This window comes from Fistularia commersonii, chromosome 17 (assembly GCF_037954325.1).
Source record: "Fistularia commersonii isolate RoL2024-O1a breed Wild chromosome 17, RoL_Fcom_v1.0, whole genome shotgun sequence".
NCBI classification, from domain to species: Eukaryota; Metazoa; Chordata; class Actinopteri; order Syngnathiformes; family Fistulariidae; genus Fistularia; species Fistularia commersonii.
Genome location: NC_141300.1, coordinates 13,711,464 through 13,736,176, shown reverse-complemented (window position 1 = coordinate 13,736,176; position 24,713 = coordinate 13,711,464). Strand labels below are relative to the sequence as shown.

Here is a 24,713-nt window from a genome sequence, read left to right as displayed (position 1 = left end):
TGGGAGAAAACAGATTTCAGTGTAAAATGCATGAGCACCAAAAACAATAACCTAGTAGGTTAACCAGAGCCACGCTGGGATTCTAATCTCCCGTAGTGTAAATCTGCGAGACGTCCAGGGCTGAGAAGGTGGAAGAACAAACCCGGCGGAAGGTGACACCTTGATGTCGCTGTGTTTGATGAAGCTCCCGGCGTCGGGTGGGATGTTGATGTCAGGCCATGTTGGTGTGGTTGGAGCCCATTGGGGAAGTGAGAGCGTGGTGATATTGTGAGTTTATTGGAAGTTAGTGGATGCTGAGGTGTGTGCACGCTTGGACTCTCAAAGATGGCCATCGGAAATCGGTTTCGTGGAGGGCTGGTTCTTCGTCGGGAACCGTCGTACCTTTGGTCAGTGCAGCATTGAAGAAGGAAGGTGAGTCAGCCTCTGGGGCCAAGCTGGACGTCCCTGTGCCTCTGAAGATGATCTCCAAGCCTGAAAACACTTGACACGTCTTCACTTGAAGGAAGGGGGACTCTGTGATCACCGTGTTTTAAAGGTTTCTCATTCCTCCGCACAAGCTGGACAGAGGCTGCGTAGCAGAGCAGAACATCTGGCTTTATTGAGGTGCCGCTCCACGCTGTACACGCCAGAACATCATCAGCACAAGGAGACAGAAGATCAAATGTACATATTTACAGAGTACATATATTTATAAACATACAAGGGTTCTGTTTTTAGAAGAACCAGGCCTGGAGCAGCGAGGTCATCTCCACCGGTGGACGACAACTTGACCAACCGCTGTTTAATGTGGAGGTCCTCTGTACCTCTTCTACCCCTCCGAGGGTAACGCTCCACTCTTTGCTCCGCCATCCGTCCGACAGCTGTGGTCAAACTAGTTGTGTTTACCTTCCTGTCCAGGAAAAGCCAACATGACATCCTACGCAGAAGGTCCAACCTCCGTCCAGACAGCAGTGACACAGTTGTACCTTCTGAGACCCAAACCAGCAGCATACGTTCTGAGAGCTTCAGATGGTTCAGTGTGAAGTTCGTAAGACAAGCCTTCTGCGGGTTGGCAGGCAAGGCCTGGTGGAAACCAGAGGTTGGTTCCAGCAGCTTTGGGCAGAGCAGATGCAGGGGACCACCCTTGGGGACAGCTTGACGCCCCTGAGCTGTGAAGGTGTGGTGCTTTCTGCTCCCTGGTGTCCCAAGAGTCACAGCAAAGCATTGTCCCTGGACTTGCTCCAATGTTCCTCGGTGTTCTCCTCAGTCTTGATAGGCCCAGTGTATGTACGGTTGCAGCTTCAAGGCAGCCACCCTGTGGACACACACCATGTTTGAGATGACCAACACAGGTTCTGTTGGTACTCGCTGTGTTCTATAGTGCGATAGCTCACGTGGAGATGCTGGTGCAGCCGCTGATTGTGATGGAGCACAGAGGAGGACAGACGCTCTCAAAGTATGTGAGAACATCATCGGTGAGAAGAACGCAACCGCTAACATCCAGCTCCCGCAGGCACAGAGCTCCGCTCGTGAGATATTGCACGGCCATATCGGTCATCTTCGGTCAGGCGGAAATAGAACGACGTCACATCAGCAACAGGCAAGCTCAGAGTGTATGCGAGTGTGTGTGTGTGTGTGTGTGTGTACCTGAACACAACCAGACATCCGCACCGAGACCAGCCCCCTGCAGTAGAAGGACAGGGATCTGATGGCCAGATCAGACAAGGCTACACAGTAGGATACATCGATGTACTCCAGATCCTTGGCGTGCTGACATAACGTCTGCCCTCGAGGAACAAGCAGGAGGTTACGGGATTGGAGACGAAGATTGTTGGAGACGTCGGGACACGAGACGTTTCACGCGATCAGAGAGACTTTCTGATTGGCTCAGGGCCACGTCGGACAATTCTAGCAAGATCTGTACCTCAATGCCGAAATCGGTGATGGAGACGCATTCTGCTAAAACCAGCTTCTTCAAGTGAATTCTCTCGAGAGCAGCCAGGCCCTGAAACACCAACACACTCTGTCAGAGGCCCACAGTTCATCTGTGTGTGTGTGTGTGTGTGTGTGTGTGTGTGTGTTCACCCTGTACCTGGTCCTGGATGTGGCAGCCGCTGATGTCCAGAGAGCAGATGGAACTTCCACTCAGCAGCTCCAGTGCGACGTCCGTCAGTCTCTCGCAGTAGCTCAGGTTTAGATGGTAGAGCTTACTCAGTCTGATGCACAACAGAAGATACTCTGTCACACTGAGGTTGACGTGTGTGTGTGTGTGTGTGTGTGTGTGTGTGTGTGTGTGTGTGTGTGTGCAGCATACCTCTGCGCAATTCCCATAACTGAGACATCAGAAATGTGGCTGCAGTAGCTGACGTTCAGTACTTGTATCTTGGTCGCCGAGCAGCCGTCGGTCAGGAAACGGATGCCAATATCGCTCAATCTGAAAAAACAGGAAGAGGTTCAATGTCGCCGTCCCCCCCAGTGGTGCTGCACGGGACGCTACACGTACTTGCTGCAAAGCGAGACGTCCAGGTACTGCAGGTTTGGGAGGGAGGCGATGGACTTCAGGCTGGCGTCGGTCATTCTGGGGCACTGGACGGCATGGAGTCTCCTGAGCCCCCGCGAGCTGCTGCAGAGGGCCTTCCAGCTGACGTCTGACAACTGCTGGTTCCCTGGGAAGGAAAACACCACGGAGAAACTCAGAAACAGTTCCCATCTGAACAAACCAATGGGCTCAGGATGCAGCACGGCCTCACCTTCGATGCTAAAGGCTTGAAGTTTGGCCACGGCGGCGATGGCTTTGAGGGCCATGTCGGAGAGATGAGGAGCATCCAGAAGAGAGATGACTGACAGGCTGCGGTAATTAGCAATCAGGGCCTGGAAGTAACACACACACACACACACACACACAGCAATTTAGTAGATGTTGGTTGAAGGTCCCAGATGCGGCGTCGGGCCTCGCTGAAACCTCACCAGGACACAGCTGTCTGACAGAGTGGGCATGTCGTTGATGATGATCTCTCGGAGCGAAGGGCATCCGGCCGAAATGTATCTGAACCCATTTACTGTCATCTTGGAGCGGAGGGGGAGAAAAAAAAAAAAAAAAACAAAAAAAAAAAGAGGAATGCCGTTACGAGAGAGCATGAATCATCCCCGCTGGACGGCGCTCCCCTCACAACCCGGCAGAGTGGAAGCAGAAATCTGGAACCCAGCTAATGCACATTCCCTCAGGGGTGTGTTTGACGCTGGGAGTACATGTGTGTTTTGTTATGCCGTCCGCACATGGTGAGCGAGCAAACCCGGCCCTCCCTCGCAGCTGCGCGAGCTCTCCATCCGACTCTCCAGCGCTAGAGCTCATTCGCTCCGGGCTCCGACGGGAGAAGGACACCCGTGCCATGACCGAGAGGAGGGACCGGATTTACCTTCAGCCCCCGAGGACCTAACCTTCGGATACCGCTCAAAGGAGATCCGACGACTGACCTGAGTGCAGCCGGACAAGTTGAGGTGGACCAGATTGTGGCAGCCCTTTCCCGTGTTCAGGTACAGAAAGCCCTCGTCGGTGAATCGGTTGCAGTAGGCCAGACTCAGGTACTGGAGGTTCACACAGTTTCTGTCCACGAGCCAAACGCACACGTGCAAAATAAACATCGATTATGGTTTGCAATCAAAGAGTGCAACATCTGCAGGCGGTTCACGGGAAACGGTCGCACGATCTTCTCATTAGCTTTGAAGACGGCGAACAAACGTGCGCTGCCTTGGATGAGCGTGCTGGCTCCCAGCGAACGCCACGCTGACAAAAAACAAGCGAGCGTTGGATGGGAAAGTGGAAAAGGACGCAATTGTGTAATTCTGGGAACTAACATGCAAGAGGCCTGGGAAAGGAGAACCGGGCAGTCATCACTTTCATGGCACACACACACACACACACACCCCCTCGCCTGACGGTAACTCAAAACACACTCCGTGTCATGTTACCTGGAGAGTTCTCGAAGAGTCTTGTTCGTTACAAGCGTGGAGGACAGGTTCAGGTAGAGCAGGTAGGGACAGCCCTCGGTGATCTTCTCAATCATCATGTCCTGTTGAAAAGCGCACGTGACGATGCCAGAAAGATCGTGAGCGTGTTTTCGTGTAACCTCAGCACGGTCAGGACGGTTCTTTTCCACATTAGCGCGTTGATTAAAAGTCCCAGGTGGAACATCTATGCAGATTTCTGGACGTTTTTACTCACGGTGACATTCAGACACTCCGACACGTTGAGCTCCTGGAGGTTACTGCATTCACCTGAGAAGACAAGAACACACAAAACAACATGGTGGACAAGTTCTCCAAGCCCGGGATGAAGGTTACATGGCAATGGGATTGCATGGAAGAATGCGTTCACGCTCTATAGATCTGTGTACATTCCTGGCTCTTCCCAGAGGTTACATAACGCACCCCCTCTCTCAGCAGCTGTTTCCCGTCCAGCGGGATCCCATCGGTCCCCGAGACAGCATGAGGGTGAGCGCCCCCGTCCTCCTGGTCTCCCTGCTCCTGGTCCTGCTGCCGCCCACGGAGATGAGGCGGTCGGGCCGTGGCAGAGGCCTCCGTGGAGCCAGACACAAACTGACAAGAGACCGGTATGGACTTCCCACGGGGGTTCCTTCTTTTGCCGAAGGCGTCCCACCTTAAACTCCCTTATTGTGTGTCCTGAAACGGACAGGGTCAGGAGTGCCGGGCGTCACGGCAGATCGGGCACCTCCGGACCGGCGGCCCCCGACTGCTCAGAGTTCACCGAGTCCGGAGACGAGTTTGTCGACTGCGAGGGTCGACGCCTCTACTCCGTACCCGCCAGGGAGAACTGGTCCAAAGAACCCAAGCACCTCCTTCTGGCTCGCAACAAGATCAAGGCGCTCCGCGATTGGGCCTTCCGAGGGTACGAGAGCCTACAGAGCTTGGACCTGCAGCAGAACAAGATCTCCGTGGTGGAGGAGGGGGCCTTCTTGGGTCTGACTCGCGTCACGACCCTGCTGTTGCAACACAACCGTCTAGTTACGCTGAGCGAGGAAGCCCTCATCCCCATGCCCAACTTGGGCTACCTTCAGCTGTACGACAATCCCTGGAGCTGCCGTTGCCCGATGGACAGTCTCATTCGCACTCTTCAGGTCCCCAGGAACCGCAACTTGGGGAAACACGCCAGGTAAGCAGGATCATGTGCGACAAGTGCGGTTACTGCATGAGCAGAAGACGGTAGAAGTGACCGTGTTTCCCTTGAAGTTGTGCAGAGCCCATCAGGCTGAAGGGGATCAAGCTCAGACGGGTCGATCCCGACTCGCTGTGTAGGGAGCCGTACCCTAGCGATGACCCGGGGACCAACCGAACGGGCTCCGATGACACCCCGGAGCCCGTTCCCATTCAAACCAAGCCGGACGCCACCATGTCCTGTCACATGTACCGTTTCCCCCAAGTCCGCATGGACTGCAGGAACCGAGGCAAGTACACCGCCAGCGTCAGCTTCTGTAAAACATCCTCCCTTTAAGCGAAACCTGCTGCGAAACCAACAACTGTTTCTTGTGCAACCGTCGGGTTACAAGGAAAGCAGCCCGTCGCAGCTTTCGTGCAGATTCTTAAAAATCACTGCCGCGGACCCGAGATGAATAAACAAGACTCCAGACACTGGAACTGGATATTTATCGGTCCCCGAAAGCGGCTGCGCCTCATTCCTTCCGATCGCTTCTATCACGCCGAGCGCTCGGAAACGTTCCCACGAATAGATTTTTTGCCAATTGTTGAATCGAGACGCGACGGGACGAACCCTCACGGGACCCCCTGTCTTCAGGTTTGACCGAGGTGCCGACCGGGATCCCGGAGGACGTGGTCCACATCGATCTGTCCCAGAACTCCATCCGTCACCTCCAGGGGAGGAGTTTCCAGGTAGCCAGGAGCCTGAAGACACTCAACCTCAGCAGCAATGCCATGGAGGACATTGCCACAGGTGCGTCTCTCGAGCGCGCTCTTTGAGACGTGTGAAAGTGTATAAACAGCCGCGGCATCCACTCCTTCCAGGGAGGTCAGGTTTGTTTTTCTGGGCCGACTTGGAGCGATCCAAATGCAATTACTGCCATCTTCACTCTCCCGAGCATTAGAAGTCGCAGGCTCCCTGCCATCCTTGTGTAAACACTCTTAGCTCTATTTATACATGAGAAAGCTTCGGGGATTGAAGTCGCACACTGAGCGCTGACACGGGCCTCCGCCCCCGAATCCGCATGAATGATGGGAAACCTCTCGGCTCTCTTCCAGCCTCGCTGTCCGGGCTCCTGCACCTCCGCGAGCTGGACCTTTCCAACAACAGCCTGCGCTTTGTGCAGTACGGGGTTCTCGAGGACCTGTACTTCCTGTCGCAGCTGAAGCTGGGAGGGAACCCGTGGGTGTGCGACTACAGGTGGGATCCGTCACGAGGAAACGTGTCGGGGAAGCAGTGTCTCTTTTGGTGAAAGTTCTGAAAACACCGAATGCCCCTTTTCAGCATCCACTACATGGTGTACTGGCTGCGCCTGCACCCGGCGGCGAGGCACTCCGGCCTGGTGTGCCGCTCCCCTCTGGAGCACGCGGGCCAGAGCGTGGAGGCCTTCTTTCACTCCTACGACAGAGCGTGTCCTCGGGACAGGCAGGGAGGCAGAACAAGTCTGGGGGGAACGGACTCCGAGCTGTGGAGCTCCCTGCTGGAGGCGCAGGGAGAGGAAGAGGAGGAGCTGGAGCCCAGTCATCTGAGGCTGCCGAAGAAGTACCAGATCATCAGACTCTCTTGACTCCTGTCGAAAAAAAGCTTCTCTCCCCTCTTCCCGTATGCGTCCCCTTTGATACGCTAGAAGTCTGTATCAGATTGAACGTCCGTGTCCTGCTTTGTTGGTGTTTTATCGATGTCTCGTCAAAAAATATACAAATCAAAGCCGCCAGTTTTACGTGATCATTCCTGCGGCGGGAGGGTTTCGGCGCGAAGGAGCCGGAGTACTCACTGATGCACTGCAAGCTTGGCCACTTGAGGGAGGTGCAGCAGCGCAGGTTGAGATGAATGACGAACGGGCGGTACGTCTGCAGGACCTTCATCATGGTGCTGTCTGATATCCAGTCTCTGTCCACAGACACGTTGATCTAGCAGAGCCCAACGGCGGTCAGCGTTAAAACCTCCCGTTTTACAGGGGCGGGTCAATCTCAGTCCTCCAGATGTTACAGACCTTACTCCACAGAGCTCCCGACTGGATGATCGATTTCCAGGTGCAGCAAACCTCAGCGCAACTCAGCCAGTCACGTAACTCCAGATACTGAAATATCTGCCGACAGAAAGCCAAGGTGAGACGTTTCTGTGACTCGGAGCGGGAAGAGGACAGGATGACAGCAAAGACATGGTAGATGTCTTCATGAGCACACACTAAACTGATCCAACCCTGAAGTTCAAGTCAGGGTTTTCAGATGTTTAACTGTGAACGTGTTGTTTTTACACATCTAACTTTGAACAAGAACCTCCTCCTCACAGCGAGAAGGCCCCGACTCTCCGAACATGCAGGAGGTTCTTTGGAGACCCCGCGTTGTCTAGACGTGCGAACGACTGTATGTCTATTTGTAGCCCTGCGATTGGTCCAGGTGAACCTTGCCTCTCGCCCAATCACAGCAGGGATAGGCTGCAGCCCCGCCGCGACACCGACTGCAGGAGAAGCGGTGCAGATGATGAAGGAATTAACTTGAAATAACCGCAGCTTGGGAAATCACCGGGCGCGAGCTGCCCCTCGCTCTCTCCAAATACAGTCATGCCGAGGTGCAGCTCGGCGGGCAGAGCCGGAGCTGCAGCCTCTGCCAGCGGGCCGGGCCAGAACAACCAGAGGCCTGCGGTCAGCCGAGGACGAAGACCTTGGTCCTTGATGGAAAACGGTTACAAGTGACTCAGGTACCAGTGACCTGTATCTACCAGCTTCAGAGACACCGGGAGACCTTCCAAGTGATTTATGCTAACGCTTATGCAACACATGAGGTCACCGCCGAGGAGGCGCAAGTAAGGGTTTGAAAAGCGGAGCTGGAATCTCGCTGTGCTTGAAGGAACCCGGCACAGGAGGTGTGAGCTGAGGTGTATGTTCGAGGGACAACCTTCAGTGACAGTCTGAGGGGCAGCACAGAGAGCCCATCGCATCCTTCACCTGGCTGCTGGTCACCGCCGGCGCGAGTCATCTTCTGCAACGTGAAACACGCACGTATGTACACGTACACGACGACACACTGTTCGGACCTGCCTGAGGCCGCCCGCGGGCGAAGACATACCTTGAAATATTCTTTCGTCCTCTTCGAGTCCTTTACTGCATTTCGCCACTCGGCGATGATACGCTTGTGCCGGCCAAACTCCAGGACGGCCTCCAGCTTCTGGATCGCAGCTGGTGTGGAGGGGAAGGTCAGAAGGTTTGCAAAGATGATTCAGAGGGAGATCATTTGCACAAAATGTCAAGATTTATGGAGGAGGGGAAAGAGGACAGGAAGTTAGTTGATGTGAGAGAAAAGGATGCGGGGTTGGACGGCGGCAGGTGATCGGCTGTGGCCCCTGAAGGCAGCAGCCCAGAGAAGACGAAGAAGAGGAGTCAAGACAAAGCTACCCAGAGAGAGGAAGAGTCAAGTGCAGAGGATAAACTGAGTCACGGGCGTGGGAGTGTTCGTGTGAACTGTCAGGAAAGAACTTTGGCTCGGACACATTTCCAAGCCACAGCTCGGAGAGGGGAAAGGTAAACACGCATAAGTCAAATGAAAAGGCCCGATCTGGACCTCCTCCTCCAGGAGATGTCACGCCGTCACTCACCGGCCCGCGTCTTCTTGTCCAGCTTCACCTGGTTCAACCATTTGTGGAGGGCGGCTCGCAGACACTTCCTCTCAAAATGCTTCTTCGTCATGTTCGCCTTCTGAGCCTGCTCCGTCGTGTCTCTCTTCTGCTGTTGGGTGAAAATCTTCCACTTCCTGCCGCCGGCAGCAAGCAGAGGGTCATCATTAATTCAGTGAGCAGTGAACTTTCCCTAACTCTGGTCAGATTTCTGCAAAGTTACACGGATCTTGAACCCCCTCACTTTGTATCTTCATGAATTCTTTATTCATTCGCGCGTTCACCGACTCCATGGGGTTAACTCTCACCGAGCCACAATGTAAACAAGCATATTTCCATGCTGTCGCCATCATTTCCCAATGCCATCTCATAACCAACGGAGCTTGTGACCGATGGAGCTTCTGGGTGGCCTCCAGCGAAGCCTCGCCGGCCAATGAGCTCGAGCTACACGCAGCACCAGCTGTGCTCAATCACCCGATTGCAACCTCTCTAGGCGAGAGTTAGGAAATCTGCTTCCTGGTTATCTTCTCTGCTGCTGGTTCTGGCCACCAGACTGCTGCAGCGCTGTGTATTACCATGGCTGCTCTAGTTGGGTAAATAAACGAACTGAATACTTTGGGCTAAATTTGGAAAGTACTTCTGTCTCTAGTCTTGTTTATTTTCCAGAGTTCCTTGGCTTTACGCGCTTTTGCTTTTGGGCTCTCTTTGGCTTTTTTCTGAAAAAGGTAAGCATGTCGTGTGATATTCTGCGGTGTTTATTCGTGCTGATTGGATGTTGTCTCTTCATCTGATAGGCTACAACGGGGCACATGGCTACTCTTTCAGGGAGGAGGCCCAAGGAAGGGCACCTGGTCCCCATCCCCGGAATCTGTCAAATGCCAGAGCATACCTGAACTCAGATCCCGGCTCTGGAGGTGCTGAGGTGCAAGAAAACAGGCACCCGAACTCTGACTCCGTCCAGACCGAAACGGTCCACACTCCAAATGAGGAGGATGTGGCCTTTCTTACTGGGTCTGGTGAGGACACGATGGATCAGAAGGAATCTTCCTCAGAAGATAAGCCAGATGACACTCTGGACGCTCCTCCTTCGTCCTCCGTGCAACACGGGAATTCTGGTGATCAACATCCCTTTGGTCAGTTGGTGAACGAGCACTCCGAGAGCACCTCGGAAGCGGGCGTCAGCTTCCCGACAATCAAACACCTCAAACAGTTCACAGAGATTATGAAGAACTCCTTCTTAATTCCAGGGGATGATGCGAGCCACTTCCAAAGTGCCTTGCAGACCTTAGAGAGAGGGGTTGCTGATGACATTTCTTCTAGTGACCATGAGTCTGATAGTGGCGACAAAACCAACCATGATGACCATGAAGTCTGGTCAGAACCTGTGAACTCGGTGTTGGAACCGGACGACAACTATCAGATGTCAAATGTACGGCAGCCTGAAGCTGACAGCTCTGCTGTAGATCTGGTTTCTCCCAGTGATGCCATTAGCTTGGATTCTAGGCCGGGCTCTGCTGTCTCGCCACGCTCTGACTTAGCAGGCACCGAACATACTAAAGGTGATTATGAGAGTTTTCCCATCGCTGCTTTTTCTGGAAAAACCCCCGAGCTCCGTCCCAGAAAGCAAAGCTCTCAGTTGACAAATGAACAAATTCCATTCAGCTCATTCGGTTCTGTCAACGTTTCTTTAAGCAGCCAAGTGACTGATTCTCAACTCGGCCGTCATGGTTTCCACCTTAAACACAGGAAACTTTCCCAGCGTACGTCTCAAGGCAGCGACTCTCAGACTGATAAGCAGTCTTCAGATTCCTTTGGTGACAGTCTGTATGCCCAAGCACCCAAAAGTCTGTCAACCTTGGTTAAAAATAGGGAGCAGGCTGCACGGTTGGCCCAACAGTCTCAACCTGCATTGGCCAAGAAGTCTGCGGGCATAAACCCTGCTTCCCGAGGCCCTCGGCCGGTTTCTGCCGATTCATTTTTCTCAAGCAGCTTCCCCTCCCGGCGGCGCAACGGTGTCCCAAAAAGGAAGCTGGATGACCTTCAGAATCGAGTGCTTCGCCAAAGGGAGACGGTAAAATCCGACCAAAACTTTCAGGTGGAACGAGATGATTCTCGCCAACGCTATACCAGCCGTGGATTTTCTTCTACTCAATACAAGCGATGCTCTTTAAGCGGACTCAGAAATTGCCGTCTACGGACCTCGACCCCGACAAGGGAGAAGAGGCGCCCCATTAACAGACCGCGAAAGTTCCTCCACCGTCGGACACCGCCGTCAACTGAAGTGTCTGGTCCGAGAGTGAGCGCTCCCTTTTGGAGGAGGAGAAGGAGGAGGCCTCCTTCGTCCAAACGTCCCGACACGTCGGCACCGCTTTTCAAAAGGTACAGTACACGATCCGGGAAGGGTTACGGAAGGGCCAGAGCGTCCCTGTCCAAGACCAGTTATTCTCCACACCTGCCAGCCTGAACGCGAGTGTAGTCCAGCTCTATGGACCCCCGAGCACCACAGCGTCGCATCCAACTTGTCACGTTTCCACGAGCTAGGTGTGAATCTGATGTCCAGCTTGTGAACACCAGCATAGGACTGAAGAGTCCCCACGTCTCAACTTAACATTCGGACTTTGGTCGGGGCTCGGTGAAGTTTCTGTTCTGCTAAACAAAATGTTCTCAGATGTAGAAACGCTATTTGTTTGGATTTGTCATCTTCTGAAAGAACACAACTTGAGCCTGATGTTGTGGTTCGTTGTAACCGGACTGCTTGTGGCGTGTTAAGCTATGATGGGATGTCGGTCTTTTCCAAATGTAAGTGAATGTCCGACCGTGAACAACAGAATAAATCAAATTAAAAGCCTGTACAGAGGTCCTTTTTTATCGATTTATTTTTGCCCCCTGTTGGATCGACCTCCATCAATAACATGGAGGAAAATCTGCTTGTTAAAAAAAGGGGGCTATGGAACATGGGCATATATCGTCCAGAGCAACGGAGAGTGTGGAAAAGAGGTGAAGAGACGGGTCCAAGCAGGTTGGAATGGGTGGAGAAAAGTGTCAGGGGTACTATGTGATAGAAGACTATCGGCCAGAATGAAAGGAAAGGTGTACAAGACAGCGGTGAGACCAGCAATGATGTATGGACTAGAAACGGTGACAATGACCAAAAGACAGCAGGCAGAACTAGAGGTTGCAGAGATGAAGATGTTGAGGTTCTCTTTGGGAGTGACCAGGATGGATAGGATCAGGAATGGGTATCAGAGGAACAGCAGATGTTAGATGTTTTGGAGAGAAGGTCAGAGAAGCCAGACTGAGATGGTTGGGTCATGGACAGAGGAAAGACAGTGAATATATTGGTAGACGGATGCTGGAATTGGAGCTGCCAGGCAGGAGGTCTCAAGGAAAACCAAAGAGAAGATTTATGGACGTAGTGAGAGAGGATATGAAGGTAGTTGGTGTGAGAGAGGAGGATACAGAGAATAGGGTTAGATGGAGAAAGTTGACTCGCTGTGGCGACCCCTGACGGGAAAAGCCGAAAGAAGAAGAATGAAGGAACATGGGCATAAATCAGAGTTGATGTTCCTAACATTGGAGCTGTCAAAGTCTTTGCAGGTGCAGTCATTCCTCAGGACGTGCAGGAAAACAAGCCAACGTTCTAGTGCTGCCGGTCCCGAGGCCAGATACATCCAGAGGGTTGCGTCAGGAAAGGCTACCGATATAGAACCTGTGCCAGGCTAATATGCCAACCAAATCTGCCTTCCGTACCAGATCAGTCGAGGTCCAGGTTAACAAGGACCACCGACATGGCTGATTACTTACAGGGCAACGCTGGGAAGTGGGCTTCCGTGGGTCAAAGAAGGAGATCCAAATGGAACGGTGAGGCTACAGGGAGTGGAGATGAGGAAGGTGGAGGATTTTCAGTACTGAAGGTCAAGGTGGAGAAGAGATGGGGAAATGTGTGGAGGAGCAGCAGCTTGGAACAAGTGGATAAAAATGTCAGGGGTGACAAGAATATCAACCAGGAGGAAAGGGGAGAGCAGCCGTGGTGTCTGGTGAGAGGAGAAGACTGGAGGTAGCAAGAACGAAGATGTGGAGGTTCCTCTTTGGGAGTGAGGAGGATGGAGAGGATCGGGAATGAGTTCATCAGAAGGACCGCATACGTTAGATGTTCTGGAGATAAAGTCACACAGAGATGGTTTGGACATGGATGGAAAAGATCTGGGAGGAAGGACGCTGAGGTTGGAGCTGCTGGGCAGGAGGTCAAGAAGAAGACCAGAGAGGAGAGGGTTGGCTGGAGGGTGACTGGTGACGCTGACCCCTGGAGGGAGCAGCCCAAAGGAGAAGATGAACGTCATGGAGCTGGTGAATACGCGCATGAAGATACCAACTGAGAGGGGGGTCATGGAAACTCAACAAAACTAGCTTCATCACCAGCTATAGGTGGTGGTCCTCTTAGGCAGGGAACAGCGGTGCAACCATAGACGGGTCTGGTACTATCAGTGAGGCCTACCTGAAGCAGGTGCTTGTGAGGTGTCTTCTGTAGCTGGAGCAGGCCTTCTCGAATAGATAAAAGGCCTGCTGCAAGAGAAAACACAGAGATCCTTCAAAGTGAGTTTCATGGTTCTCCTTTGGATCGCGGCATGAATCTCGACACGCGACCTCCTCGGCCATACCATAATGTCATTGGGGTCCATGTAGCCATCGTCCTTCGATCTTGGCATACAGGCCGTCTCGCTCTGCAACTCTGCGGCTCGGAAGAACCTGTGCCTGGAGAGAGTGACAGAAAGGAACAGTTTGCAAAAGCGTCATCGCCGAGTGGCCTGTTGAATACGTGACTTCAGCGTGGGCTTTGGGAACGGCCAGAGGAGCGTTTGGAGCCCACTGTGCAGAATGACAACCACTTGTCTGCGTCTGTAGGAAGGAAGGTTCGGCCTAAAGATTTGTCTATGGCCAGTGTCGACTCTAAGGAGTCTGTTTAGCTAGGACTGCTGGGCAATTTGAGAAACCTGAACGAAGCGATGACGGAAAAGCAACACCCTCCCCACAGGTCCCTGGAGCTGAAGAAGCCCTTCTTCGATTGAAGGAATTCATATCCGGCCGCCACGACGAGAAGATTTCGACAAGAATGATTTGTCATTCGTGTGCCGATGGACCCCACGCCGGCCACAAATACCAAGGTCTGAGCCGGGGGGACCACAAACACAAATAAAGACCCGATGAAGTCTGAACCAAATTGTCAATATTGTGAGTCATCCCTGCCGAATCCTGTCATGGCATCTGGATTTCTTCTCTTTCGAGAGCAGATTTGAGAAAGACGAACCGTGGAGAACCTCCGTAGAAACAGAATATATCCCTTGTGTTGTCTTGCTGGTCAAAAGTGACCCACTACCACATCTAGCTGTAGAAAAAACACCTTAACCTATTTTTTTCCAACTTGAAATTTTATGACTTTTCCTAAAGAGACCCCATAATTAGAAAAAGTGATACTTCTTTTTTGTTTATGTTTCCATGTGGGCTGTACACTACTAGGGTACAAAGATTGTCTTATGGGTCATTTTTGACCCGTAGGACAAGGGGAGTAAACACAATGTTAAGATCGCACGAGGGATATACAATGAAATTTAATACGTCGACATATTGGGATGTTTAAGTGCACGGTTACTGTTACAGGGTGCTTCTACACTGAGAGCTCAGTACCACTGGCAGAACCAGAGGATGGAGAAACATCCCACTCGCACCAAACGGGGTGAGGGTTTGGATAAGAAGATGGTAAACAACGTGCGAGGAGACCGGAAACGGAGCGGGAGGCAGAAGAGAAGATGCCGAGGTTCCTCTTTGGGAGTGAGGAGGATGGATGGGATCAGGAACGGGTCCATCAGATGCTAGATGTTCTGGAGATAAAAGTCAGATGGATGCTGAGGTTGGAGCCGCCAGGCAGGAGGTCTGGAGGAAGACCAGAGAGGAGGTTTATGGGAGGAGGGCAGGTAGAGGAGAGGGTTAGATGGAGGCAGGTGATCCGGAGGAGAAGAAGGAAATGGGGGTTGTGATTGCTAGTAGGATCGTCCACAGAAGAGGCAGATGGTGTGAAGCACGTTGATGGTGCCACCTCATGCACAGCCTGCGATGGGGACTGAGGTGGAAGGAGGCGGGAGTTCCAGCAAATAAATCCAGAGCTTTAGATAGAAGACTGAAACACCAGCCAGGGCCTGGAGCAGATGGGAAAGGTGTAGCGGAAAAACTGATGTGCAAAGCAGATTCAAAGGGAGGGGTTTTTACTCGTGATCAATCACGGTGGAGGAACTCAAGTCACGTGTTCCCGATGTGTCCTCCTGAAAAATGTAGCTACAGTACATGTGGCGGTAATTCAGATCTGATGTTGGGGCCCGAGCAGGGCCTTCTCCAACATCAGACCTCCTCCCTACCAATGTGCTCCCCACGCCACAGTTTCCATCAATACTATATTTGTGATTTAGTTTCATTCCTGAGCGCTGCACGTGGTTCCCGAAGCTGCTGTCGGAAGCTCCCGAACGCACCCTCTTCTAATCTTGGCACCTCCCGGCGCTTTGGCAGTGCCTGAACATCTAATCCCATCTGGATCAGGAGGTGGAGGCCATGCGGAGCAAAGCATGGGCGTGTCAGCAATTTCTGCTGATCCTTCTGAGAGAGAACTAGCAAAGATGACCGACTTCAACAAAACTTCAACTTTTCCTCCCTCCTGTAAATCCCTGTATCTTCCTGTCTCAAGACGTCGCGAGGAGGTCGTGAAAAGCCGCTCCGCCGTGACGTCTTCACTTTTCCATCGATCGAGACACGTCTACGGTCGGGTATCGGTTGGGTACTCCTTGACCATCGGCGAAGTACAAGACCGAGATCGTGAAGATACCGAAGAGCGGTCGTGCAAGGCGCTAACCGGGCGATGACGTTCACGCTTCCGCCCAAGGAGACATATCGGCACACAGACAGGAGGAGCCGGGAATCGAACCGGCAACCTTCTGGTTAGTTGGCCGCCTGTGCTACAGCAATGGATTTCTGTTCTGCACTTCATTAAAGGGCCGCGTCGGGGTGACGTCCCTGTTGCAAACGGAGGAGGTGACGCAAGCGGAAAGACGCTTCATCTTTTGCTTGGACTTCGGAGTGTTTTCTGATCGTTGGGTAGAAACACTCCGGTTCTGTGTGTGTGTGCGAGTGTGTGCAGAAACAAACAGCAAAGCGGATCTCAGCTCAGAAGAAGGACCGTGATTCAAACGCCCCCACATGAAGGAAAACTCACTGAACATCTGCACGGGCCGATAGAGGGGGTTCACATACCAATCGACATCCTGGAGATTATCATGTCCCTGGAAGACGGTCAGGGTGTTTTTGAGGAACTGGATTGGGTCGTGGGGGCATGACAGGCACGCGGCGGTCAGCAGGGCCTGTCAGAGAAGGAGGGAGGAGGCTGTGGGAATCATGCGACGCAGATGTACGGGACGCGGCGCGGACGTTTTACCTTGTATAGCTGGGCCAGTTCGCTGTCCTTCAGAGAACTTTGTGTGAAAGCCATGTTGTGTTTTTGGTGCGCGCGCGATGACGAACAATCATCGTACAGAGCGCCGATCTCCCCGGGAGCAAGATGTGATCTGAGAGGAATTCCAGAATGCTCGGCTCTTGACTTCGCGGTGAGCGTAATCCGGGCTGTGCCCACCGCTGCCATCCTACGAGGCTTTCCATCCCATTATGGTGAAACGTCTCCCCTTCCGAGGGCCTTTTGAGCTGCTCAAGGCGGACCTGCACCGGAGACTCGGCGGCCACGAATCCCACAATCGTCGCTGCGAAGTAACGGGAAGGACATAGATGTGACTGGCGGGGACCAGCTCACATCTCCGGATCTTCTCCCTCTTCTGTGATTCTGGTTAGCGGCCTGCGTCTGCGGACCGCTCAGATCATCTCCTGTGAGATGGACCTCCTCCTCCCTCCGTGGAGCTCCAGGCTGTGCGCGCGTTCCCTTTCACAATGCCCACAATTCGCTTCTACTTTGTGATATCATAGCTTCCCCTCTGACAGCTTCCACCCCTCCTGCCCAGCATCCCCCCTTTGTTGCATCAGAGCTTCCCCTTTCACAGCACGGCAGGGGGTGAAGGCGACGCGTGCTCTTTCTGACGCCATGGTTACAAACGCGTCTATGTGACGTAACGCCTCTCCTGCCTCTGTGTAACATGACAGCCCGTCCACTTTCGCACTCTGCAGACCGCGGTGCCATTTGGAGTGCAGAGGTTGTGCTACATGGAGCGAGTGGACCGCAGGACCAAGAGAAGGACGGCGGGGTTCCAGGACGACCCGAGCAGCTGTGAAACGATGCCGCGGACGCCGAACGCTGCGAAACACCACCGAAGAAGATGGAGATTCCAAAACATAGGAATAGATGTTGCGGTGCGCCTTAAGAGCAGTGAGCAGCGTCCGAATTTCGAGTTGGTGGATCACTTTTCTGGCTGTTGCCGGATGAAATGGCTTAATATTTCTGAGTGCAGAAGAGAGTCGTCGGTCAAACCCTTCTGTGGAGTCACAACCTGCGCGGGGTTTTGGAAAACCGATATTTAGACTTGGAAATTGGACTCAGTAGTGAGACTGCGCATCCGCTTGGTGCAGATTAGAAAGAGAGTAACCAGTCGCTAAAAGGGGCCATTTGTGGTGACCCGGCAGCCGCGAAGGGGCATCTCCCGAAGGTGTTGCAAACCGGCTAAACCCGAAATGAATCCTAATCGGTTCCACGTCAGCACTCGCAAGCCTTAAGTCCGATTCATTCGGGGTGCTCTGGTGGATCTGGTGGAGCGGGAGAGGTCACTTCCAGGTATGTTCGACCTCATTTTGGCAAAGGAGAGGCAGACCAGCTGCAAAGGAAGCAGGGGACGGGTAATGCAGAGGGACGACTGAAGAACCGCTCCGGTGAGAAGCCGGGCAGCAGCAATCTTAGGTGTCCATTGTTCTGGTCTTTAACTGCAGTGAGGAGGACAGACGTGGACAGACAGCAGGAGGTGAATATGGCGGTGACCTCCAGTCCACTCTTTGACACTAATGGCCAGGTTGGGGTACCCTGGCGAACCTCGGTGCATCATCCTCGACAGGGCTATTTCAAGATGCGGAACACAGATCTAGTTCACTTGTCGGTGCCACTTTGCTTTGACCGGCCATGTTCTTGCTGGCACTGCAGCAGATAATCTGAGTCTTAAATAAAAGTCCAGTATTGGACGAGAGCTGAAGCACATTTGTCCACCCCGTGCGTCGCCTTCTTTTCCAACCCTGTCACGAGATCCGACCTCGAATTACACATCCAGTTACGCGCAAGGAGGAATGTGTTGACCTTGTTACGTGAGAGATCAGTCATGAATGCTGTGTTTGTTGGGGTTTTTGCTTTGGGAAACAAAAGGCTGGACGGACGAAATGGATGTGCAACATTGTACACACACACACACACACACACACACACACACACACACACACACACACACACACACACACACACACATACACACACATACTCACAGATCCACAAGATCTTTATCAGAACTGGGTATTTTACAGCCTGTTGGCCACATCCGGACCCTTTTTTTTTTTTTTTTATCTGGCCCGCCAAACTATTTTCTTTGAATATTTTCAATCAATATTGAACTTAGAAACTCCTTATTTTTTTTCTTTTGTTTCATTTTGTGTGGATGATTACATTTATATGATCATTAATGATTTTAAAGTTGAAATAAAATGCCAAAAAATGGTAAAGATTTTAATACCAACTTTCATTTTGTTCACATAAAAAAACACATAAAAATTAAATAACAAATGTGGCCCGCCAGCCAAAATAATTGTCCACCCCTGATATATTTATTGTAGCAAGTTAGGAATGTTGGGGTTTATGTTGATGCTTGTTTTCTGTGCTGGGTTGCTGTGAATTTTGTAGGAGCGGTTTGGGGTTTAACGAATTCTGATGTTTTTTTTTTTACCTGGAATTGACCGGGAATAGTTAGTTGTATTGCAGGTTTGTTACTGTGTCCAACAACAGCTATTGCTCATTAAACAGATGTTTTACCGTCACCCGGACGTTTCCCTGACTAAAACGCTACAATACTATGGAGTAAGAGTGTGTTTACCTTTGAATTTAGGATTTTTAGGGGTTAATAAGTCTACACCATCATGACTCAAAGGGACACGGCAAACTTGGACAAACTGTTCATAACCCTCAACTTACTCAGTGCAACCTGAGACTCCTAACCCGGCGTGAGCACAACTTTCCCTCCAGCATCCAAACTAAATCACAACAACCACAGCACAATACTGACACCTGCTGGGACCAATTCGGTGTTTTTATAATATCTTACTAGGAACACACACATGGCCATATTGTTATTTTCAAAAAGGCACGTCATAAAACTATCACCGTCTTTAAACCTGGGATTCATGTGCTAATTATTGCACACTTGCGTTTCTTCACCTGACGTCTCTGGATTTTGTTGGAACTGTGATTTTCCCCTCGGAGAGGAATAAATTGACCTTTCAACCTGCCTAATCCTGCTTCCCGGATCTCATCCATCATTAATACCAGATCCCCTGAGGCAGGAGACTAAATCCTGGGCGCACCTTGCAGAGGACGCCCTGCAGCCTGACCCAGATGAACCGGAGATAAACACGGCAAGTCAAGCTCAATTACACCTGACGTTTGATGTTGGACGACCGGCACAACCCCGCAAAGTGCGCTGAACGGTTGTACGCGGTTTCATAGCTCCCGCCGCCTTCATCCCAAACATGCAAGAGGTTATTCCTGGAAGAAATGAAAGAAAACCGTGCGATTTCCACGTTTCACGCGGTTTTCCCGTCACTCCGTGTTAGTTTTTGGTCGTCCAGCCGGAGCAGCCCGGGACAGCGCGACACGACGTTGTTGACAACTGATGGCCGTGGGTGAACCTGGTCCCTCGGGACGTGGGGTCGTGGAGATCCGTTCAGTCCGACCTCCCCCGCCGCGGTCCCGGGTGATCCAGCTTCGATAGCCGGCACGTGATCGCACCGGTCCGATCGCGTTTGAGGCCATCCGGAGATTAGCGCTAAGGGAGCTAGCGGTGGCTAGCGGTGGTTAGCCGCTGACGCCGGGCAGCATGGGCGACGCCGTGACTCGCAGGCTGGGCGGCGTGAAGGCGCTGCTCGGGATCGTGGCCGGAGCCGGAGCTTCCTACGGGATCTACAGGCTGCTCAGCGGGGGGGCCTCCAGGGGACTCAAGGCCGGCCCCCCCGGCGACGCTCCCGGGGAAGACGCCGTTCAGCCGGGCAGCCTGCTGGCCAGGGTGTCCGGGCTGGACGTGCTCTGTCCCAGGACCTCCGGCGGCGCGGAGGAGGCTTCTGCAGGTACAACATCTTCGGCATCTCCTCTTTTCTAACTCTAATCGACACCCAGAAGTTTGATAAATACCTGCTCCTTCTGAAAAGGTGTTTCGAAATAAAGCCGCAACCATGGAAACTTAATCTCCATGTTTGCAGATAGAGCTCAGTCGTCTTAAGTAGAACTAGAATGCCAAAGTATGCACGGTATATCTTCTCTAAATACACCATCCTCGACTAGTTTGACATCATTATTCACCCGTCCTTCTCATCTCCCTGCAGGAGACATTATCCACCAGTCGTCGGGCAATCTGGAGCCCCAGCACCTGAAGGTGCTTCTGTCGTGTCTGGAGAGCAGCAGAGGTCCTTCCGACAGATGCCAGATCCTGCTGACTTTAGGGAACGCCGCCGCCTTCACCGTCAACCAGGTAGAGTTGTAATCACAACCGCAAGCGGACGTGTCAAATAGAAGTCTTAACATCTCCGAAACGCCGGTCTTTCAGAACCTCATTCGGGAGTTTGGTGGGATCGGCATCATCGGGGGCTTCCTCTGCGACCCCTCAGCAGAGGTCAAAGTGCAGACGCTGACCGCCCTGAACAATCTGTGCATGAACCTCCAGAACCAGGAGCAGATAAAGGTACGCCGCCCCCGGATGCTCGCCCGCCGGCCCGTCGTGTTCCTGCGGGAGATCTTGAGTCCCTCTTGTCTCGTAGCTTTATGTCCCGCGAGTGCTGGAGCTGATCGAGATGTCCCCGGTGAACTCGGACCTCCAGCTCGGAGCCCTGCGGCTGCTGACCAACCTCTCGGCGGCGGACACACACCAACACCTGCTGAAGGACTCGGTCACTCTACTTCTCTCTCTGCTGGTCGTGAGCGGCGAGGAGCTGCAGGTGAGCTCCTCCCCGTGCAGATCGCCCGATGCATCTGCAGAGGGACGAAGGTCGTGGAGCTCCGGTCAATGAACGCGCTGCTTTTTCTCCATTCCAGGTCCAGGCGCTGAAGGTCCTGGTCAACTTATCATCTAATCCAGACATGATGGACGACATCGTCCAGGCCCAGGTAAGATCCAGGTGTGTGTGTGTGTGTGTGTGTGTGTGTGTGTGTGTGTGTGTGTGTGTGTGTGTGTGTGTGTGTGTGTGTGTGTGTGTGTGTGTGTGTGTGTCTTTCTCTTTTGCAGTCTTAGTGACCCCTACAGCTTGAGGTGGTAATTATAAGTGATTATTTTTCTGTTTACAGCTCACTGAGAAAGACAGACAATTCATTCAGTCGTTCTGGTGTGACCTGCCAGCCGACCAGTTCAATGAACAATCACCCTTTCCACATCTCCCTGGTGGTCTAGTGGTTAGGATTCGGCGTTCTCACCGCCGCGGCCCGGGTTCGATTCCCGGTCAGGGAACTAACCATGGGGGTATCGTGATGCAGGAGTGAGGCTGCCGTTTTTAAAAGCCAAACATTCCTGCCGTTGATGAGTTAATTGTAGAGAATGAATAACCCCATGAGGGACTAATAAAGTAAAACAAAAAAAAATCTGCTCTCCATCCCAACCTACTGTTTTTGTATATGAAATTAAATACATAAAGCCACATTATTGTTATCTATAATATAGTCGTATTAGTTGTATCCATCTCATTCTCTACTTATTTCCAGTTACCCATGTCATATGATATTTCATATTTCATTTGAAACCCATCTCATTTCCTGTATAAATTCTGGACGATAAGCCGCAACTTTTTTCACACACTCTGAACACTGCGGCTTGAACGACGCAGTCGCTAAAACATTCATCCTCGTCACATGGGACCAATGAAATGACTGGAAAATTTTGAGTCCATTCAACTCCCAACACCGAAGAAGACGACTTTGACGGTTTTAGTGCGCAGGAGGAAGCCCAAGATAGCAATCAGCTTGCCTTGCGGCTTATATTGAGTTGCGCTCAATAGTCAGTGAATTACGGTATTTGTATCGATATATTGGGGCGGCGTGGCGCGATCTTCCTTGGAAGCGAGTATTACTGGTTCGATTCCTGGCTCCTAGTGTGTCGAAGTGTTGAGCAAGACTCTGAACCCCTAACTGCACCCCTGGCGCCGCTAGATGATCTGCCAACTGCTCATGGTTCATCCATGAGGGGTTAAAGGCAGAGGAATTTCCCACAAGGGGTTATTAAAGTAGAATTTTTAAAAAAAATTACATCACCCCCGCAGGGTCCGCTTCTCATTCTGTATATACTGTATAAACACAATTAATAAGCTTTGGATTTGCTTCTTTAATGGAGAGAAGCTTTCATGAAATGTTTCTGCTCCACGAGGAAGGTATGTATGGTAGGTTCAACAATTTCCTTCGGGATAAATAAAGTTTGTTCTTATTCTTAGGACGGTTCCCACGGTTTGTTTGTGTCGGAGCTGCAGGTTCCACCCGGTGACCTCCTTCAGCGCGCCGCCAGCATTGAGATCTTTACATGCCGTGTTTCTCCCGCAGGCCCCCGCCTCCGTGGTGCTGTTGCTGGACGCTCGGACCCCCGCCGCCGTGTTGCTGCGGCTGCTGACCTTCGTGGGGAACCTGAAGGCCTGGAGGCCTTCGGCCCAGGTGGCCGACGAGCTGAGGCAGAGGCAGGAGAGCCTGTTCCGGGTGATGCTAGATGATTCCTCCCGGCTCCACGGTAGACTGATCCAGCTGGTTTCCCACCCCGACGCCGAGGTCCAGGCTCAGGTCGCCCGCATCTTAACGTAGAACATCCCCTCCCACCTCCGCCTCCCGCCGCTCTCCTCGCCCTCCGGACGCACTTTACCAAAAAGAAACCTACATTTTTAGCTCGATCCTAAACCCGACGAGGACCGGATGAAGAGCGGCTGCTGAAGAACCCGGACCTTCCTCTGTCCCTGCAGAATCTCCTCACACAGAAGGTCCCATCTCACCTCCCAAGACTTCACGTTTCTAGTTTCACGTTTCTAGAGAGGACACTAGCAGGATCTTCTAAAGTGAAGGTGTGAAGATCACCTTCCAGACCCACTGGTCCAGAGAGACCTTCAGTTCCCACGGCGAGGAACAGACGAGACCTCCAGTTCTGGAGCTGAGGAGGTCCAGGCTGCAGAAGGAGGCCACCGGTGGACGTGATGATTGTCCCAACCATAGACGCTGCTGCTGCTGCTGCCGCAGAAGAAAAACCTTCTTCCTCAAGTATTTATTGACTCCCGTCAGCTGAATGTGAGGCGGCGTAGAGAAGCTGCACACCTTCCGGGTCCGTCTCCAGACCGGGGAGGCAGGAGGTCCACGCAGCAACTTCTAATCTCTCAGGAGACCTCCGTTCCAGGAGCTCGGTCCACCTTAACCGGACCAGAATACCCATGTAGCCGCTCGGGATCTCACATCCAAGAGTCCTGATGTTTAATAAACGCAAAGACCTAGAATTGTAACACAGACTGCTTTTGTCCACTGACACACACACACACACGCACACACATCTGAGTGTAGTTTAGGAGTTACCCCCTGGTGGCTCCAGAGGGCGTCTGATGATTTCTGAAGAACTCAAACATTCAGACAATGTTCAATTTCCTGTACATCCGGTCACTGACACATACACACACACACACACACACACACACATTCTTTCCTTTTCCAGTCCAGACTAGGACCTCCTGTCGCCTCCATTGTGGGAAACAGAAGGAGACCAGCTGCTCAGACCTCAATGAGCAGGAGATCCTTCAAATCTGGATCCCAGTCTTTAAGACCTAATATGTTAAAGATATAAACGTATCTAAATGTATCCTGTGTGTGTGTGTGTGTGTGTGTGTGTTGACGTTGTTGCCGTCTGCGAGGTGATTTGATGTCCTTTTCAGCCACTTCCTGTTTGTTTTCCCGCATCTGACACTCAAGGTCTCTGTTTCCTCCACAGTCTGAAAACTATTCTGTCAGAAACTATGAAACAAAGAATAATAATAATAATAACAATGGTCACAAAGGGTTTTATGTTATTGTTATTATTTAGTATTTTCATCAAACTAACAACGAAACACAATAAATTCAGTCATCGTAATAACTACAGGTTGGCTTTAGATGGAGTCTATCATCATTAGTATCATTATTATTACTGTTAAACCAACAGAAATAATATTAAAATAATTGAATTTCAAATTTCAGTATATTACAATTCTAATCATTAAATCAGTATATTACAAAAAGAATGTATATAACAATAATTGAAGTAAATCAGTGTATTATAATTATGATAACGATGAATCAGTATATGATAACATGAATGTATTACAACATATACATAAATCACAAAAAGAATGTATATAATAATAATTGAAGTAAATCAGTTTATTATAATTATGATAACGATGAATCAGTATATGATAACATGAATGTATTACAACATATACATAAATCACTATGACGATAATAATCGGCGTCATATTATATTATTATAATCATTATAATATGACGCTAATAGTAATTAAAATAATACTATTAACAGCTTTACATATGTATTTTTTTGCTTCTCCTCTGTTTTTCGATCCCCTGCTGGATTCACGCAAATGCTTGGCAGAGAATCCAGCGAAACGCTGATCTTAATTCTTGTTGTTT

At 51.5% G+C, this 24,713-nt stretch overlaps 3 protein-coding genes and 1 non-coding gene across 5 annotated transcripts; 3 read left to right on the top strand and 1 right to left on the bottom strand.

Annotated features, from left to right (window-relative positions):
- Nucleotides 1-393: 393 nt before the first annotated feature.
- Nucleotides 394-16,344, bottom strand: fbxl13 (F-box and leucine-rich repeat protein 13). Its single transcript, XM_086163603.1, has 21 exons — nucleotides 16,278-16,344; nucleotides 16,097-16,203; nucleotides 13,462-13,555; nucleotides 13,299-13,366; nucleotides 8,786-8,940; nucleotides 8,260-8,369; nucleotides 8,089-8,172; nucleotides 7,185-7,280; nucleotides 6,966-7,101; nucleotides 4,202-4,254; nucleotides 3,949-4,049; nucleotides 3,454-3,583; nucleotides 2,947-3,045; nucleotides 2,730-2,850; nucleotides 2,483-2,645; nucleotides 2,294-2,413; nucleotides 2,072-2,195; nucleotides 1,904-1,984; nucleotides 1,627-1,761; nucleotides 1,374-1,537; nucleotides 394-1,294 (listed from the first exon to the last, which is right to left on the bottom strand). The coding sequence occupies exons 1-21, from the start codon at nucleotides 16,329-16,331 to the stop codon at nucleotides 1,243-1,245; spliced, it is 2,247 nt and encodes a 748-aa protein (XP_086019729.1). The 5' UTR covers nucleotides 16,332-16,344; the 3' UTR covers nucleotides 394-1,242.
- LOC147225261 (leucine-rich repeat-containing protein 17-like) lies at nucleotides 3,149-6,902 on the top strand. Of its 2 annotated transcripts, none has more exons than XM_086163602.1 (7): nucleotides 3,149-3,513; nucleotides 4,420-4,589; nucleotides 4,673-5,149; nucleotides 5,227-5,441; nucleotides 5,789-5,944; nucleotides 6,250-6,391; nucleotides 6,476-6,902. In XM_086163602.1, the coding sequence occupies exons 2-7, from the start codon at nucleotides 4,465-4,467 to the stop codon at nucleotides 6,756-6,758; spliced, it is 1,398 nt and encodes a 465-aa protein (XP_086019728.1). In that variant the 5' UTR covers nucleotides 3,149-3,513; nucleotides 4,420-4,464; the 3' UTR covers nucleotides 6,759-6,902. The 2 variants fall into 2 exon arrangements, with proteins under 2 accessions (XP_086019728.1, XP_086019727.1); XM_086163601.1 differs by having other exon boundaries at nucleotides 3,153-3,513; nucleotides 4,423-4,589.
- A 3,145-nt stretch (nucleotides 16,345-19,489) lies between the features above and the next one.
- Nucleotides 19,490-23,533, top strand: armc10 (armadillo repeat containing 10). The gene is made up of 6 exons (XM_086163188.1): nucleotides 19,490-20,155; nucleotides 20,411-20,556; nucleotides 20,632-20,766; nucleotides 20,843-21,019; nucleotides 21,117-21,188; nucleotides 22,605-23,533. The coding sequence occupies exons 1-6, from the start codon at nucleotides 19,909-19,911 to the stop codon at nucleotides 22,854-22,856; spliced, it is 1,029 nt and encodes a 342-aa protein (XP_086019314.1). The 5' UTR covers nucleotides 19,490-19,908; the 3' UTR covers nucleotides 22,857-23,533.
- trnae-cuc (transfer RNA glutamic acid (anticodon CUC)) lies at nucleotides 21,454-21,525 on the top strand. The gene has a single exon. It is a non-coding gene; the product is annotated as a tRNA-Glu (tRNA).
- Nucleotides 23,534-24,713: the final 1,180 nt, after the last annotated feature.

What these genes read in the sequence shown, in the direction of transcription:
- LOC147225261 (XM_086163602.1), top strand. Translation starts at nt 4,465, where the DNA reads ATGAGGGTGAGCGCCCCCGTCCTCCTGGTCTCCCTGCTCCTGGTCCTG. An exon ending in CACAAACTGACAAGAGACCG is followed by an intron (nt 4,590 to 4,672) that starts GTATGGACTTCC and finishes TGAAACGGACAG; the next exon opens with GGTCAGGAGTGCCGGGCGTC. An exon ending in CATGGAGGACATTGCCACAG is followed by an intron (nt 5,945 to 6,249) that starts GTGCGTCTCTCG and finishes GCTCTCTTCCAG; the next exon opens with CCTCGCTGTCCGGGCTCCTG.
- fbxl13 (XM_086163603.1), bottom strand. Translation starts at nt 16,331, where the DNA reads ATGGCTTTCACACAAAGTTCTCTGAAGGACAGCGAACTGGCCCAGCTA. An exon ending in GGACAAGAAGACGCGGGCCG is followed by an intron (nt 8,370 to 8,785) that starts GTGAGTGACGGC and finishes CCTCCACACCAG; the next exon opens with CTGCGATCCAGAAGCTGGAG. An exon ending in TGTCAGACAGCTGTGTCCTG is followed by an intron (nt 2,851 to 2,946) that starts GTGAGGTTTCAG and finishes TGTTACTTCCAG; the next exon opens with GCCCTGATTGCTAATTACCG.
- armc10 (XM_086163188.1), top strand. Translation starts at nt 19,909, where the DNA reads ATGGGCGACGCCGTGACTCGCAGGCTGGGCGGCGTGAAGGCGCTGCTC. An exon ending in CGCGGAGGAGGCTTCTGCAG is followed by an intron (nt 20,156 to 20,410) that starts GTACAACATCTT and finishes ATCTCCCTGCAG; the next exon opens with GAGACATTATCCACCAGTCG. An exon ending in TGAGCGGCGAGGAGCTGCAG is followed by an intron (nt 21,020 to 21,116) that starts GTGAGCTCCTCC and finishes TCTCCATTCCAG; the next exon opens with GTCCAGGCGCTGAAGGTCCT.